General features: G+C 27.9%; 1 protein-coding gene across 5 annotated transcripts in view; it reads left to right on the forward strand.

The window, feature by feature from the left end:
- LOC127282164 (arfGAP with SH3 domain, ANK repeat and PH domain-containing protein) overlaps nucleotides 1–17306 on the forward strand; it is a 527240-nt gene that overhangs the window by 289580 nt on the left and 220354 nt on the right. For all 5 annotated transcript variants that reach the window (XR_007843154.1, XR_007843155.1, XM_051306275.1 and 2 more), the window contains exons 9-10: nucleotides 16463–16690; nucleotides 16943–17165. Coding sequence is in view for 3 of the 5 variants with exons in the window: in XM_051306275.1 (XP_051162232.1) it covers nucleotides 16463–16690; nucleotides 16943–17165 (451 nt within the window). In the remaining 2 variants the exon portion in view is untranslated. The remainder of the gene's footprint in view (nucleotides 1–16462; nucleotides 16691–16942; nucleotides 17166–17306) is intronic.

Raw genomic sequence — 17306 nt, forward strand, 5'->3', positions numbered from 1 at the left:
ATCTTCGTCAGGTCAATTCAATAATTGGTCAATATTCTCGTTACTTTCTTTATTCTCGAATTTTACAAAAGAAAGGAGCTACTCTTGGTCACTCGACCAATTGCTCAATAACAAATCCAACTCCTTACGCAAAATCAAAACTGTCGAACTCTCGACCACAAATCTTACTTTTTCAAAACTAGTCTCAAAAAATCTCACAATACTCGTACTACGTACTGTCTCTCAACACTGTATAACACAAGTAAGGTCGACGCGAACATGTGATTTCGGCGTCCCGGCGGCTAGTCACAACTTCTTCCGATCGGCGGCGCCACCTCCTGGGCCCGACAATCGAGCGCGTCATTTTGAACGGGGGATGTTTGACGACCACTTCGTCACAATATTTAATTTAAACTTCTATAGTCTAATTGAATATAAGTTGCTTAAAACTTTTTGAAGAATCCTACTAACAAAAAAAAACCTAAAATTGAAATTAATTAGGAATATAAAGGAATTTTGTCATTATTTTGAAAATAGAAAAAAAAATTATAATTCTTATTTATAAACAACAAAAATATGTTTTATTTTAGTCAATCCAGAAGTTTTATTAATCACAATAGGAATGAAAAAAATATTAGATTTATACAAAGTGGAAGTTTTAAAAAAATAAATTAAATTATTTTTAGAAGCTGCAAATTTGTTAATATAACATTTTTTTATAAAAAATTAATTTTTTTTTAATTCCAATTTAAACTTAAGTAATAAGGAATTAAAAACTTTTTTCAAATGAGTCAAAAGTCTAATTGAATAGAAGTTGAAAATAAAAAAAAATTTATAATTCGAATTGGTAAATAACAAAAAATTATTAAATTAGATAATTTTCTTACAATTTTTGGCGTTAGAAAATAAATTGCTTTTAAATTTAAGAAATTATCTACTTTCTCTAAATAAATAAATAAAAAAAATAATTATTATTATTATATTTATTATTAATATTAATATTTTTATTATAATAAATTAATATTTTTATTAAAACAATAAACTTACCACATTTACAGGTTAGCTGTCAACCACATGGTAATGTTGATTCTATCATACGTCATAGACTAATAACATTCATATAGAAGGCTCCACCACTTTTCAAAAAGAGTCCAAACCGGAAGGAATGCAAATATGTTATTGAGTGTAGAAACTTGGCACGCACTGTTAGGTCACTTAAATCAACGAGACATGGTACACATGCTAAAAAATAATTGCGCAAAAGGATTCAATTTCGACATCTCAGCAAACCTGAAAGATTGTACCGTTTGCCTGGCCGGCAAGTTCACGAGTACCCCGTTCACCAAACGAGAGAGATCGTCAACAGCACCGCTCGATTTAATCCACACCGACGTATGTCTAGAATTCAAGAACTTCGTCGAAAATCAGACAATTCGAGAGCCTATCGGATATGGCTACCGGACACTCAAAAACTGGTTATATCGAGAGACGTAAAATTTGTCGACAAAATCAAATCGACATTCGTCAAACACATTGCTCAACCGAGTGAAACAAAAAACAGAAAAACCGAAAAGATTAACAGGGAGGAAGTGAAGAATCCCAAATTTCTTGAAATCAAGACAATCGCCACAAACCCATCATTCGAAAACAATGAGCCACCATTTCAATTTTTTGAAAGAAGAGCTGATTCATCCTTCTCCGATAACAGTGAACCAGATTTTCGAGGATTCAAAGAATCACCAAACCCGAGCACCGCCAGCAGCGAATCACCATTTCTTGGATTCCGAAGATCCGAACCCAATCAAGAAATCCTGGAAGAAGACAACGATCATCAAAGTTTCAGCGAAGAGGATGATTTCTACGATGCAGGTTTTGCCATGAACATTTCCGAAATTCCACTGTAACTGTTCTATAACAAAAAAGAACAAGTTCTAGAACTGGTGAGTAATAGTTCAGTAAAAATGTCGTCCCCCTGGGGGTACAAAACTGTAACAGGATCTGTAACAATTTGATAACAAAATAAGTTTTTAAAAATTTTAATTCAATAAAAATTCTATAACCGATCTATAACAATATTTTAGAATTACAGAACTTTTTTTTGTATCAGTTTATTAAAAGTAAAAATGTGATTTGTAATTTATTTGATTAAAATTTCCCTGACTTAAAAAAGTGACCGTGCTCAAATAGCACTGTATATCATATAAATATAATTGGAATATTTTTTGGAATATTTCTGTGATATACATAGCTGTATATAGTTTACGAATTTATAAAATTAATTAAATACATATGCTAAAGTAATAATAATTATTATAATTTTATATGTATTTCATGTATATATTTTAAATAATAATTTATTAATTATTCTAACCTATAATATTTATAATATAATATATTCTTAATATTGAAATTCTGTACAGTTTCAATACAATTTCTATACAGTTAACTACAAGCAAAAAGGTTATGTTAATTCTGTTTAAACTAGGACTTTTCTAGATAGTTTTGTCACAATTCAACTAGACAGTGAAACTAGATAGTTTCATGATAAAATCTGTATAGTTTTACGTTTCTAGTTAAACGTTACAAAAACTTTATAGATAATATGTCGCACCCAGTCTTCCATGATTATTTTCTACATGGGGTGCGTGTGTTAGAAAAAATAACTTTTCACCAATTTTTTTGATTAAGTAATAATTTTATTTCACCAATATTTCCTTTAAAAAAGATTTTGTTTCACCAATATTATTAATAAAAAAATTGTTTTTGCATCAATATTTTAGATAAAAAAAATAGATTTTTTACCAATATTTTTTATTAATACATCAATTTTTTTGATGAAATAATACATTATGTTAATGAAAATTATGAGAACCGTACTATCGATATTGTAAAAATTGATTCAAAGCTAAATTTAGCCGACATGCTAACAAAAAGTTTGTACAAAGAAAAATTTGTAAAAAATCGAAAAGCACTAAAATTAATTTCAATTTTTGAGTTGAAATTAAAAAAAATAAGGTTAATAAATTAAAAATTGTCAAAGTCTACTGTCGAAAATTCAAGAAGGCGTATTGGAATATTCTGAATTTCAAACAGTATTATATTTTATTGTACGCCTACGTGAGTGATTCATCATCTTTTAGAGTGAGGTAGACAAAGTCGAGGTGACAAAGTCGTCATCATATTCTTTCAATTTAGTCTTATACGGTAAAGCCATCTGTAAGGTTGCCGTTTCAAACAAAGCATTCTTCTTATCTATATTAAAATAAACTAGTTGTTACTTATATTAAAATAAACGTGTATTAATGATAAATGTTCGAAATGTGGTCAGAAGAAGAAAAGAAGACATTAATCACTTTAAATTAAGAATTCTGATAAAGCAAAAAGCCAAAGAATGATTTTAAAGTATTGGCCACCTCCCCCGTACATTCCGGGAGAAATGGCCAAACGTGTTTTTTAAAAAATATTAATTTTAAGATTGTTTACATTTAAAACATTTATCATTTCTATTATTACTTGTAAGTTAAATGTTCAATGTTTAATTAGCAGTAAAAGTTAATACATAAATCACTTTCTTCTTATTTTTACAGACCTTTAAAAAAACTATGGCCAACTCCCCCGTACTTACCCTATTGTTAATAACTTATTTTACCCGTGCAGAAATTTCCCTACTTAGTTCTATTTTAAGTAAGGCTCTCTCATGACCCTTGCCAGTTTTTCCACAAGTCCGGCATTTCCCAGATTAAACGACAGTTACTTGGTTATGACATGTTTGCAATATAACCTAGAAAACTACATATCAAGGCAGTAGAAAGGCCCTTACCAGTTTGTCCACAAGTATAGCATTCCTTAGAGCAACTCGGTCTTGCCATGGTTTTATGACATAACCTCAAAATAAAAAGTAATTTTTAACACCAAATAAAACTATAATAAAATTAAATTTTCATGCAAAATATTTTATCAAGTAATAATTATTTAATAATAATATTTATGAATTTTAAATTATTTAAATAACAATTAACTAATTTAATCAATTAAAATAATTTATTTATTAAAATTATTAATTTTTTAAAAAATTAAAGAAAAATATATATAATTATTGTTTCTTTATTGTTCTGCTGCTCAAGTCTTCATTTTCCTCAATCGCAACTTATCAAATCAATTTTGTATTTATTTTCTCCCGTTAAGTTGGCGTAATGGTTAGCGTGTTAGATTACGGAGGGATTATTATTTGTCAGGCTAGAATTGTGCATTCTTCTGTTTTTGTTTTGTTACAAGTTTTTGTTGCTTACTGATTCAATCAATTACTCATTACAACTGATTATAAGCCTGTAGTACATTTTTCACTGATTGTTATTTTTGTCACAAAATATAGGGTAATTCCCAGGAAAATTCTCATGGCCCTGGCAAGTTCATCCCTAAGTAGGGAAAATCCTTGCAAAACCGTCCCAAGCCATTACTAGGGCCTTGCCAGTTTGCCATGTCAGGCCCTTGCCAGAATCCAGGTCTACTGGGAAGGGCCTTGAGAGGCCCAGACCATAATTTCTGCACGGGTATTCGCACTTTGTCTAAAAAATTAATTTAAAATACGTGTTTTTAATTCAAATAGCAAAATAAAGTATTTAAACTAACTTTTGTTCAGATTGAATGTGCAATTCCTCCTTAAATTTAAATTGAAATGTTAAGAATTTTACTATTTAATAAACATTTTCAACAGTTTTTTTAATTTTAATTTTTTTTTATTTAAAACATTTTCTTTAAAAAAAGCAATAAATTTGTGTTATCTACAGTTCATAAATATTGTTCCTTTAACCGTTCACTTATTTTTATTAAAAAAAATTGTTTAATAAACGTTGAAATATTATCGGCATCTAGGGCGTATAGCCTACCACGGTGGCGAGCCTTATGGCCAACAATGGCGCGCACAAGATGCTGCATTCTAGCCTGCCCGACGGGCCTGTCAATTAGCCACCGGGCTAGTTGTACTCAGAAGCCTGGCATTTTGTTATCTGTCTTCAGAAGGTCCTCAGAATGTCCTTAAAATATCCCCGAAATGTCAAACGTCATAAGAATGTTTTGAAATTGTCTTAAATACGTCTTGAGAAGGTTCCTAAAATTTCCTAAAAATATCCCCGAAATGTCAAAAAACATTTCTAAAATGTTCTCAGAGTATCCTAAAAATGTTCCAACCATATACTGAGAATGTCCCAATATGTCCTGAAAATGCACTAACCATATGCTGAAAATGTCTAAGGAATGTACTAAAAAGTTCCAAAACGTTTGATAACCGAAATGAGTATTACATTAAAGTTATGTATACTTCATAGCCTAACGCGCGCGTAATGTAAATGTTATTAAGTCTTACACGCCGAACGACCTTCAAAACCGAAATGCTCTTGAAGATTCAAATAGACAAAAAATATATCGCGATTACTGGTCATGTATATTGATTCTTATGGTCTAATTCGCCGAAAAAGGATTATGATCCGAGAATGTACGAAACATGTCCTAAAAATGACCAACAAACTTCTTTGTAAAATTCTTAACATGTCTAAAAAGTGAACTGAAAAATTTGAAATTTTTTCCATAATTTTCAAAAATATCCATAAGGTTCTTAAGGATATTTTTGTAACTGGTCTAGGCCAGACATAGAACTTGTTTAGGACGTCTTTATTTCATTATTTTTAACATCTATAAGATGCCTTTTTAGGGACATTTTTGGGATGTCCTAAGGATATCTTTATAACTTCTTTTTAATAATGTCCCAAGAACGTTCCGAAAAGGATGTCCGTGCTTATTTGGATTAGTCAATTATTTTGACAGTGCGTTCTGTTCTTGTCGACACGACCAAAAAAAAGAAAGTTATTGCAGAAACAGCCCCACGTAGAAAGATTGCTAGGAAAGTGCTCCTGGGAATTTCCACAATTGGCAATATGGCAATTATGTAAATAAATTTCATTTACAGTGAATACGGATGTAAAAAGTCTCATTTCACTATAAAACAATATTTAAATTTCATAAAACATTCTAATTATTCATAAATAATGCGATATAAAAACAGAAAGTGCTTATTAGAATTAAAAACTGTTAAATATGATGTGAGGCACAATTCCCCACTAACGCTGGAGCACAACTCCCCATTTTCTATATTTTCAAAATAGTCATAGAATAATTAATACATCGAATGTTTATGCGAATTTTTTTTGTACGTCGAAAAGTTATTGATGACACGTAATTATTATGCATTAAACATTGTGATCACTTTGAAAAAATTAGTGGAAATGATCTAAACATAAAGAGACAAAAACCACTCTCTCCTACTATGTATTTTTACTAATAACATATCTAACAAATTTTTTTACCAATTAAGGTATATTGTCTATTTAAACATTCTAAAAAAGAATTAGATTTTTTAAGAGGCTTTAAATTAAAATAAAGTAACTTTGAACGTGAAGGATACCGATTTTTTTTATTTAAGGTCATAAAAATAAGCTTCATACATTTTTATTAACTTGGAACAATTTGTTTTGCTGATTTAGTAACGTCTTGTAGTAATGTGCATAGTTTTGGAAAATATGAACAATTAGAAATAAAAAATAAAATTTTTTTATATAAAAAGCACAAATTTTGCATAAAAATCAAAATAGCGACCTACAAATGACCTAAAAAAATGTGATAAAAATCTGACATATTTTGTGGGTCAAAAGAAGTCTAATTTCGAGTTAAGGTTTTAGAAAATCGAAAAAAAAGTTTTCGGTAAAACGCCCTAGTGCACATAGAGGAGAGTGGGGCAAAACCGGGTACGTTTTTGTAATTCTCAGTTTACTAAAAATCTATCAAACAAATTAGTTCAAGTCTTGTTGAAAATTCTTCCTTGAACATTAGATAATAAGGAAATAAGGTCGATGGCATGAAAAAAAATTTTTGGAACAATTTAAACCAGGGTGTCGATTATGTAATTTGATTTGATTCTGACGTCAAAGTCAAATAAATTTGAATTTTACATCAAAATCAAATCAAAAAATGAATTTCTTGTATTAAATTTGACTTTGACATCGAAATAAATTTGAATTTGAAGTCAAAATCAAATTTATTTCAACGTCAAAGTCAAATTTAATTCAAGAAATTCATTTGTTTATTTGATTTTGACGTCAAATTTAAATTTATTTTTTGATTTGATTTTGACGTCAAATCAAATTACATAACTAGGTTTTTCAAAAAAATGCAAAGTACCCAGTTTTGCTCCGATGGTGAGTCAAAATCGGGTATTATCAAAAAAATTCGTAAATCATGGAGTATTCTTAACTTTTTATTCAATTATTATTAAGGGAGGATGGGGCAAGAATAGTACGGTAAGAAGTTTTCGAATCTAGCGACCAAACCTGAATTTGTAGCAGCAAACAAGTAGTATTTTTGGAAAGCCTGGTTATTTGGTTATAATTTTTCTATATATTATTTTGCTGTAGACTGCAAACCCTGAAAAATACTAATGAAAAAGTAAAAAAATATTTTTAACTATTCTTGCCCCAGTACCGGGCAAGGATAGTTAAAAGAATCCAAAAGCTATAAATGTCATAGAAAATCAGTAAATTTTCGTTTTCTTTATTTTATTGGATTTAGACTATTCAATATTGATATATAAAGCATTAACAACATGTTTTGCACATTTTCTGAATATTAATTATTGCATTAAAATTCGTCTGAACTAGAATCTGAGGTTTAACCAATTTTCTTCAGATGATCACTAATTTCTTGGTCAATAAGCTTCGTTTTCCGTATATAAGTACGCACCATTATGTATATCAACCTTAAAAGAACAATTAAATATTTTTTTATAATTCGCAGTCGCATTAGCAGGATTTTATCGAGCCGTAATAGCTCTAACTATCCTTGCCCCATAAGCTTCTAAATTTTAAGGAACGACGTGAATTAATTTGAAAATAAATACGATATTCGTGTTCAGCAGGAAATTCCACTCCAGAAAACACTTACGTAAATAAATATTCGGAAGCATGCGCACTAATATAGAAAACAATATGATAAACACTACGTTGACATTTTAGAAAAACAGACTTTTTACACAAAAAAACTCCTGACTACGCAAATGGTGGCAGATTAACTTCCAACTTTTACTGTCATCTATTGGTGTTAAGACGCAAATATACCATGAATGACGCGATTTTTGAGCAAGCCGTCTAAGCATAACAGCAACTACCTATCCTTGCCCCATCCTCCTCTATATATCACTTACATTATAGAAAATAATTAATATTTAATGAATTTAATCAAAATCTATTATATTAATATATGTATGCTTTTTGTTATTACCCGTCAAATTATAAATAGTTTATTAATGAACTAGACTTAGATACGGTTTTAAAGATGTATATTATATATTTCTCAAAATTCCCAACTAGTTTCGAACATTACTGTTCCTTATTAGGGGATATGAGGGGCTGATAGTAAAAATGGTTTAAAATAACATTGGGAGCAAAAGTGGGATAAGTGACTTGGGAGCAAAAACGGGTTAAAATGATTCGTGTAATTTATTGATAAATTCATTATATTATCGATTAAAAAATATTAATTATAATAAAATATGCATTTTTTCCTATTGTTAATATTTTTTAATCGATGATATAATGAATTTATTAATAAATTAAACGAATCATTTTAACCCGTTTTTGCTCCCAAGTCACTTATCCCACTTTTGCTCCCAATGTTATTTTAAACCATTTTTACTATCAGCCCCTCATATAGTATATAAATTTTACAAAAATTATCATCCAATAATTGGAGCAAACATATAGAAAGATTTCAGAAAAGAAAGATTTTTAAAAATCTGTTAGCAAAATCGATAATTAAGTTTAAGGTTATGTTTAAATAGAAGAAATTAAAAAATAAAGAAAACTGAGATTTCTTACCCTTCCAAATAAAATATCATCTTCCAAAAAAGAAATTTTTTTGTTTAAAAAGAAAATAAAATTTTTTTAAAACATTTTTTAATTTATTTTAATGTAATTTTCTTTTTTACCGACTATACCTGTATTTTCTTACACAACCCAACCTCCCTGTCAAAAAATTTTTTTCTATCTTTAGAAAAACATTTCAAAAAATGTGCTTCTACAAAATTTATTAAATAAATTAAAAAATGTTTAAAAAAAATTTTATTTTTATTTTAAACAAAAATTTTTTTCTTTGGAAGATGATATTTTATTTGGAAGGGTAACAAATTTCTGTTTTCTTTCCTTTGTAATTTCTACTATTTAAACGTAACCTTAAGGGAGGCGCGTCAGGTCAATCGACAATAGGCTAACGGCCGTATGGGTCTTTATACCTTTGTATTTGAATTGGGATTTTAAAAGCAGCTTCATCTGCGGAAGAATTATTATATGGTCCAAGAATTGATGATTCTATCTGATATCAAAAAAAAAATTCCATCTTTATGTAAAAGTAAGTTAAAACTTTAAACACGTTTTTCTCAAAAGTACATTTTTGAAGTCGGTGACCACTCTTACTTGAAAACTACTGAACCGATTGTCTTGCAATTTAACATACTTTTTCAATACATAATAATCTAGTCTTTGACGGAAGGATTTTTTTTTATGCAAAACTTTTCTTTTTACAGCTGAAAAACGACGGATTTTTTTAAACAAAAATCGAAAGTTAAACTTTGACAGGTCGCCATTTTCTCAAAAAAAATTTTTTTTTTAAATCGCTCCGTCAAGGACTAGATGATCTTTCAATAAATGTAAATCCGTTTGAATTTTTGATTTCAGATGAGCCAGATTTTCATTGTCGTTATATCACTTTGACAGGATATATCTTTAAAAATATTTAATATTTTTAACTATTTTTTTGAAATTTATGTTGAATATGGTATGTACTTTTAAATAATAAATCGATATTTTAAAAAAATTTAATGGTGTACGAGAAAAAAGTTCATAAAAAATCTATTTTTTGGCGCTACAACTGCGAGTGCCCCCTTAAACTTAATTATCTTTTTTGCTTACAGATTTTTAAAAATATTAATCCTTTTTTGAAATCTTTCTATATATGTTTTCTTCAATTATTGGATGATAATTTTTGTAAAATTTATATACTATATCCTCTGATGAGGAACAATAATGTTCGAAACTAGTTGGGAATTTTGAGAATTTTTTTTAGGACCACCCTAATATATAATATATATATATATATATATTATATATTAGGGTGGTCCTAAAAAAAAAAATTTTCCAATTTTAACCATTCCCGTCCCACATTTTGTTATAAATGGAAAAAAGAGATACGTATTTTTTTGTTTCGATTTTAATAAAAATTTAATGGTGCCTTAGAGCACTTAAAGTTTTACGTGCATTTTGCATGGAGAAAAAACACTTTTTCGTAAATTTACTGTCAAATTGTCAAAAATCAATATTTTTTGACCGGACTACTGTACTTTTCTTCAGAAATGTTCGAAGAATAACACACAACAAATGATTTATAAAATTTTTAATGTTAAATATTTTTTAAACGACGTCAAAGTGCCCTAAAAAGGCAAAAAAATGTAATATATTAAAAAATTGCTTATTATTTTCTATCTGTTTATATCCTTAGAAAAATTTGTTATTCTTTAAATAAAACTAGTATTTCTATTTGTATTTGCATTACATTAAACTTACTTAAATTAAATCATAATTTTTTTCTTTAACTATTCTCAAATTCAACCAGAAAAATAGTATTTTTTCCTAATTTTTTTTTAACTTTCATTGCTTTTTTTAATTAAAAAATGCAACAATTTTTAAACAAAAAAATATTTATTTAAATAAATTAATTTTCTTACTTGATTAATTAATTCTTTGTTCATAAGAAATTTGAGCAAGATTTTTTGAAAAATTTAAAAAAATGTAAAAATCAATGTATATTTTAAGAAAAGTTATCAAGTAGCAAAAATAATTTATTTAAACAATTGGTAATTTTTTGTTGACTAATTGTTGTATCTTTAAATTAAAAAGCAATAAAAGTTGATAAATTAGGAAAAAAAAGTATTTCTAGAAAATAATTTGAGAATAGTTAAATAGCAACAAATAAAAATTGTTTAAATAATTTTAAAAATTTATGCACTGACAAACAAAAATACTAGTTTGAATTAAGGAATAACTAAATCTGCTAAATAAATAAACAGGAAGAAAATAATAAGCAATTTTTTAATATATTACATTTTTTGCCTTTTTAGGGCACTTTGAGGTCGTTTAAAAAATATTTAACATTAAAAATTTTATAAATCATTTGTTGTGTGTTATTCTTCGAACATTTCTGAAGAAAAGTACAGTAGTCCGGTCAAAAAATATTGATTTTTGACAATTTGACAGTAAATTTACGAAAAAGTGTTTTTTCTCCATGCAAAATGCACGTAAAACTTTAATGTGGGGCGGGAATGGTCAAAATTCGAAAAAAAAATTTTTTAGGACCATCCTATTATATATATATATATATATCCTATATAATAAATCTCTAATCGATAAACTCTCGAAGTTTTGTCACAGTAACCTGTATCCCATTGGTCGAAGTGTTATTCGTCATCTTCGTCTTTCTCCGTCTTACAAGCACGATTATCAGACACGTTTAGCCCGTATATACGAATATACACTCACATATGAATAAAAGCATTGTATGCGTTAGTTTCTTTCTTCATGCAAGCATGTTATGTATATATAATACATTCAGTCCGAATAAGGTTCTACTGATGCACAAATATATTAGAAAATTTGTACAGCATCATAATCTTATAATTGTTTTTAAATAAGTTCTACTAAGAATAATGATTAATTAATTTTTATTAATAATGAAAATGTATTTTTTCAATTATTTCAAGTTTTAATTATATACTTACAAGTAAAATAAACGTTATAAAAATGATTCATAGTACCCAATAGTAAGAACCCTACGACCGTCTTTCGATTACTTTCAACTTACTATCATTTTTATTGAATGATAATTTAAGGTTATATTATTTATTATAAATAGTAGAAAATTTGGACCAGTATCATTTTAACACGAAAGTTACAATTAAGATTTTTATATTGTGCTACCAGGAATATTGTTATTTTGTGCATGTGCTGAAATCAAATAGTTAGTCTAATAATTAATAAATTACTTTAGTGAGGTTCACAACGATTTCTAATCAACGATTTAGAAGAACAAATATTTTTCTATTTAAATGTTTACATATTCTTGCATAAAAACTATTTTACTTAATTTTTCGATCAATAATTTGTAAAAGAGAAAATTATAAACAAAATATTTTATTGTTTTTGTCAAGAAAATATTTAAAATCTCACCTCAATGTTTTTTTGATATATACTCTTTTTTATTTATAAAATTATGACTGTCATATATATTTATTAAGGAACAAGAATAACATTATAAGGGTAGGCCTTAAAAAAAAGCAGCAAATAGAATAATATGATTAATTAAAATCAATTTTTGTCGCGAAAGCATCTTCTGTTTTTTTTGTGATTTCACATATAAATATATTCTGCGCAGATTTTGACAACTCAAAAATAGTAAAAGGTTTTGTTATAATGTGCCAGAGTATATTAATAATTTTTTAAAAAAATTGTATTTTTGGGATTAAAATATTTTAAATAGTTAATATATGGTAATATATTAAGGTTTAATAAAATAATTTTTGTATTACAAAAACATCATACAAAATAATTTCTCAAAGTTCAAGGAGATTTTACCATTAAATAAGACATTTTTATTTTTTAATATCTTCGAATTGATTGCTACATATGAGGCAAAATTCCTGAAATGTCCAAACAAAAAATTAAAAGTTCTCGAATTTAATCCATACTTTTCTTAAATGTTTTTATTGTTGGTGAAAGTCTAAAAATCAATTATTATTGAATTTAATAAAATAGTTTTTGAATTACAACGTTTTTAATTTTTGACTTTTGAAAAAAAAATTTTTTTTTTCAATGTACAATATTTATAAGTAGAATGCATAAAAGTTAACATATATATATAATGATTTTTAAAGCTTTTTTGACGGGCTACACGCTGTTAATAAAATTTTTTGTTTTAAATAACATTTGACCTTTAAATTCAAGGTCAAAATGTTAATGTACGTTTATCTCAAAATCGGATTTTTAAAAATTTTTTTTAACTATCTCAATGGAAAGCTTGACTAATTTCCTACAAAACATGTAATTTTCAGAGTGGGATCTTTTAAAGTTTTTGAGATATTAATTAATTAATTAATTAATGTTTATAACAAATAAAATATTTTACAAACGAATAAAGTTACCGTAATTCTGAAGTTAGCAATTAAAACTTAACGTAACTCCGCATCCAACGAGCCCTGTATGAAGTATTTTGGATAAGTAGATTGTTAATAAACAATTAGTTAACATTGCAATTGTTTATTAACAATCTACTTATCCAAAATACTTCATATAGGGCTCGTTGGATGCGGAATTACCTTAACTTTCAATTGGTAAGTTCAGAATTACCATAACTTTATTTGTTTGTAAAATATTTTATTTTTTACTAACAACAAGCATCCAAAAGCCCCATATGAAGTATTTTTGTTCAATTTTAGTTAAATAACAATAAAAAATGAAATATCTTACAAACAAATAAAGTTATCGTAAATCTAAATTAACCAATTGAAACTTAACGTAATTCCGCATCCAACGAGCCCTATATGAAGTATTTTGGATAAGTAGACTGGTAATAAACAATTGCAATGTTAACTAATTGTTTATTAACAATCTACTTATCCAAAATACTTCATACAGGGCTCGTTGGATGCGGAATTACGTTAAGTTTCAATTTCTAACTTCAGAATTACGGTAACTGTATTCGTTTGTAAAATATTTAATTTGTTATAAACATTAATTAATTAATTAATTAATATCTCAAAAACTTTAAAAGATCCCACTCAGAAAATTACATGTTTTGTAGGAAATTAGTCAAGCTTTCCATTGAGATAGTTAAAAATAATTTTAAAAAATCGGATTTTGAGATAAACGTAAATTAACATTTTGACCTTGAATTTCAAGGTCAAATGTTATTTAAAAAAAAAAATTTTTATTAACAGCGTGTAGCCCGTCAAAAAAGCTTTAAAAATCATTATATATATGTTAACTTTTATGCATTCTACTTATAAATATTGTACATTGAAAAAATTTTTTTTTTCAAAAGTCAAACGTTAAAAACGTTGTAATTCAAAAAATATTTTATTAAATTCAATAATATTTTAGAAAAGTATGGATTAAATTCGAGAACTTTTAATTTTTTGTTTGGACATTTCAGGAATTTTGCCTCATATTTACAATTATTTTCACATTCTTAATAATTTAAATTCATTATATTTTCTAATGAATTATATAAACTACAAATTTTCTTTTTACAGTTTAATTATATTTTTTATAAAGAATAATATAGTAATATAACCTGAAATTATAATTAATCAAAAATTGAAAGTTAAATAAAAGTTAAATTGAAAGTTCTCAAAGGGCAATCGTAGGGTTCTTGTTATTCTTCTCACTATTAACCATTAAAACTAATTTTTGAGAAAAACAAGCGTCACCAAAAACATCTGGACCTTACCAGAATTCTGCATTTTTCCATATCAGAAACTTACCAAATTTTAGTTTTCGATAAGGAAACTTAGGGAAACTTCTCCACGGGCTCTTTTTTAAATTTTCTATGATTGTCAAGAAATGGTTAGACTGACAATTATGTGTACTTAGTGTAATAAAAGTGCAGTTACAAAGTATTTTGCTGATATTAACAAAAATTTAAATTAATTATGCAACAACTTTATATATTTTTAGAAAAATTTAATAACTCGCTTTCTTTTTGACTAAGTACTAAACAACAACGAAAAAGGCGCGCGCTTTGCGCGCGCAGTCTTTGTCTAGTATATATATATATATATATGACTTGGACAGTGAAAAGGGGGCTTACGTGCGAAAAAAGTAATTTTTCATTGATTAGTGATTCTGATTGAAAAAAGTTTTCTCTATCAGAATCACCAATCAATAAAAAATCGATTTTTTCGCACGTAAGCCTCTTTTTCACTACTGTCCAGGTAACATATATACATCTTTAAAATTGTATCTAGGCCTTGTTGATTAATAAACTATTTATATTATATTAATAATGAATAACAGCAGTTAAGTCTTTTAAAAAAATGTGATGTAACGCACGAACTTACCCCCTCCTCCCCCATGTCACACTACGTCACGATTCTCTGACTCCCTCCCCCCTGGCTGCGTGACGTATTATGTGCACAGCCCAAATATATGTCTAAAAAAAACTTAAATATTGTATTCTTTGTTAAATTATCTACTCAAATACTGTAATGAGAATAGGCTAACTGTCAATTCCGAGAAAACAAAAATTGTAATCTTTACGAGTTCGTCAAATTCTAGAGCGAAAAGGTTTAAAAGATTTAAATATGGTTCTCATAGCATAGAAGTAGTCGACCAATATACTTATTTGTGAATTCCTTTTTCAGGTACGGGTTCTTTTCTTCCGGTTGCGTCTATGGCAGTCGGTGCAACTTACATGGCGATCGGGGGAATTCTTAAACTTATATACTCGGTGGGGGCAGATTCTTGGAGCACATATACAACAAACTCTTTTAAAGCCTTACGCTTAGTATTTTACCATATGGTGTCTAAATATGGGGTCTATGCTATGCTGGATTGTGCTACAAGGGTCTGAGGAGCTGGCGATTAGGGTCCCATCATACTGGTCTAATTGGTTTTTACAATTTTATCGTGTTTTTAGTCTGAATGATAACATTAGCATTTAAGACGACTTCTCTTTGGACTCCATTATCTTGAAAAGAAATAATATTCTCGATAGGTATGGACGATACCTTAGGGCTACAGATTTGGAGCAGTGCTCCGAATCCAGCAGCCTGTTGGTGTATCCGTATGTGTCGATCAATTGAAGGGTGCAGCTTTATCTGAATATCTGCTCCCCCCTGGTAATCAAAAGAATCTTTGCCCAAATTAGATCAATCAACAAGTATAATAGTCGAATATGTTTGGGTCTTTGTAGGCGATTCTCCACTTGTATAAGCCAATACGGATATAGACTAGTGTAAATAAATATAAATACTTTATTTTTTGTACAAACAAAAAGTAAAGTACTCAGATTCAAATTTAGAGGATTTTAAGAAATCAATTAAAATTAAAAAAAATTGATTCTTAATAAATTCCATATTTGGTGAAATAATCAAAATCGTATTGCCGACATATTGAATTTTCCTCAAATATGCAATTTTTTAAAAATATTTTTATTCTACAAAATATTAATAAACTTTGGCACATGACAACGAATCCTTATACTATTTATGAATTCACCACTAAATTTTAGCTCAATCTATCAAATCTTTTGCGAGAAAACCTGCGGAGAATATTTACATGTGAAATCACAACAATCACATAATCCTTATACTTAGGGTGTTTTGTTTTTTTAGATAACAGAACATACCACTTTCAAGCGGAAGATGATGTAGATCAACGAGCTTGGATGTCCGTTCTAGTCAACTGTAAAGAAAGAGCTTTAATGAGGGCTTTTGACGCTAGTGGTCGATCAGAAAGTTGTCAAGGAAATCCTAGTTTAGTTGAACTACAACAAGCAATAATTCGTTGTGTTACACGATTACCCGGTAACGATCAATGTTGCGACTGTTCGTCTCAAAATGGTTTGTAAAAAGAATTTACTATTTAATGGATGATATTTTGTATTATATGTGACAGGGAAAGTTAAAAGGGAACTACAGGTTGAAAAAATCGAATTTTACTTTTTTATCAGTTTTTATAGAAGATGATAAGCTTCTTTCAATGTTGTTAAGTTCAAAGTCGTTTTTCTCGAAATATTATTTTCGGACCATAGGTTCTTTTAACTTTACTTCATATAAATTATTTCTTTTAGTAAGAAGTATGCTTTACAACAGATGCAACATGGCTGTCTACAAATTTTGGCATCATCGTGTGTATCGAATGTAGTGGAATTCATAGAGATCTTGGTGTACATATATCGAGAATACAATCGTTAACTTTAGACAATGTTGGTACTGCTCAATTACTGTTATCAAGATATATGACTAATCAAGCCTTTAATGAAATTATGGAAGCAACTCTTCATCCAAACCTTAAGCCCACTCCCAGGTCAACTATGTAAGTGTACTTTATAATTAGCATTAATTTATGAGAAACATAAGATATATACACTTTCGAGTAATTGCTAATAAATTATAAAAGATTTTATGGCTCTAACAATCGTTGGATGAAATACATTCAGATGTTGCCATAAAAAAT

Source organism: Leptopilina boulardi, unplaced genomic scaffold (genome assembly GCF_019393585.1).
Source record: "Leptopilina boulardi isolate dan_hultmark-lab unplaced genomic scaffold, ZJU_Lbou_2.1 LbouV2_285, whole genome shotgun sequence".
NCBI lineage: Eukaryota > Metazoa > Arthropoda > Insecta > Hymenoptera > Figitidae > Leptopilina > Leptopilina boulardi.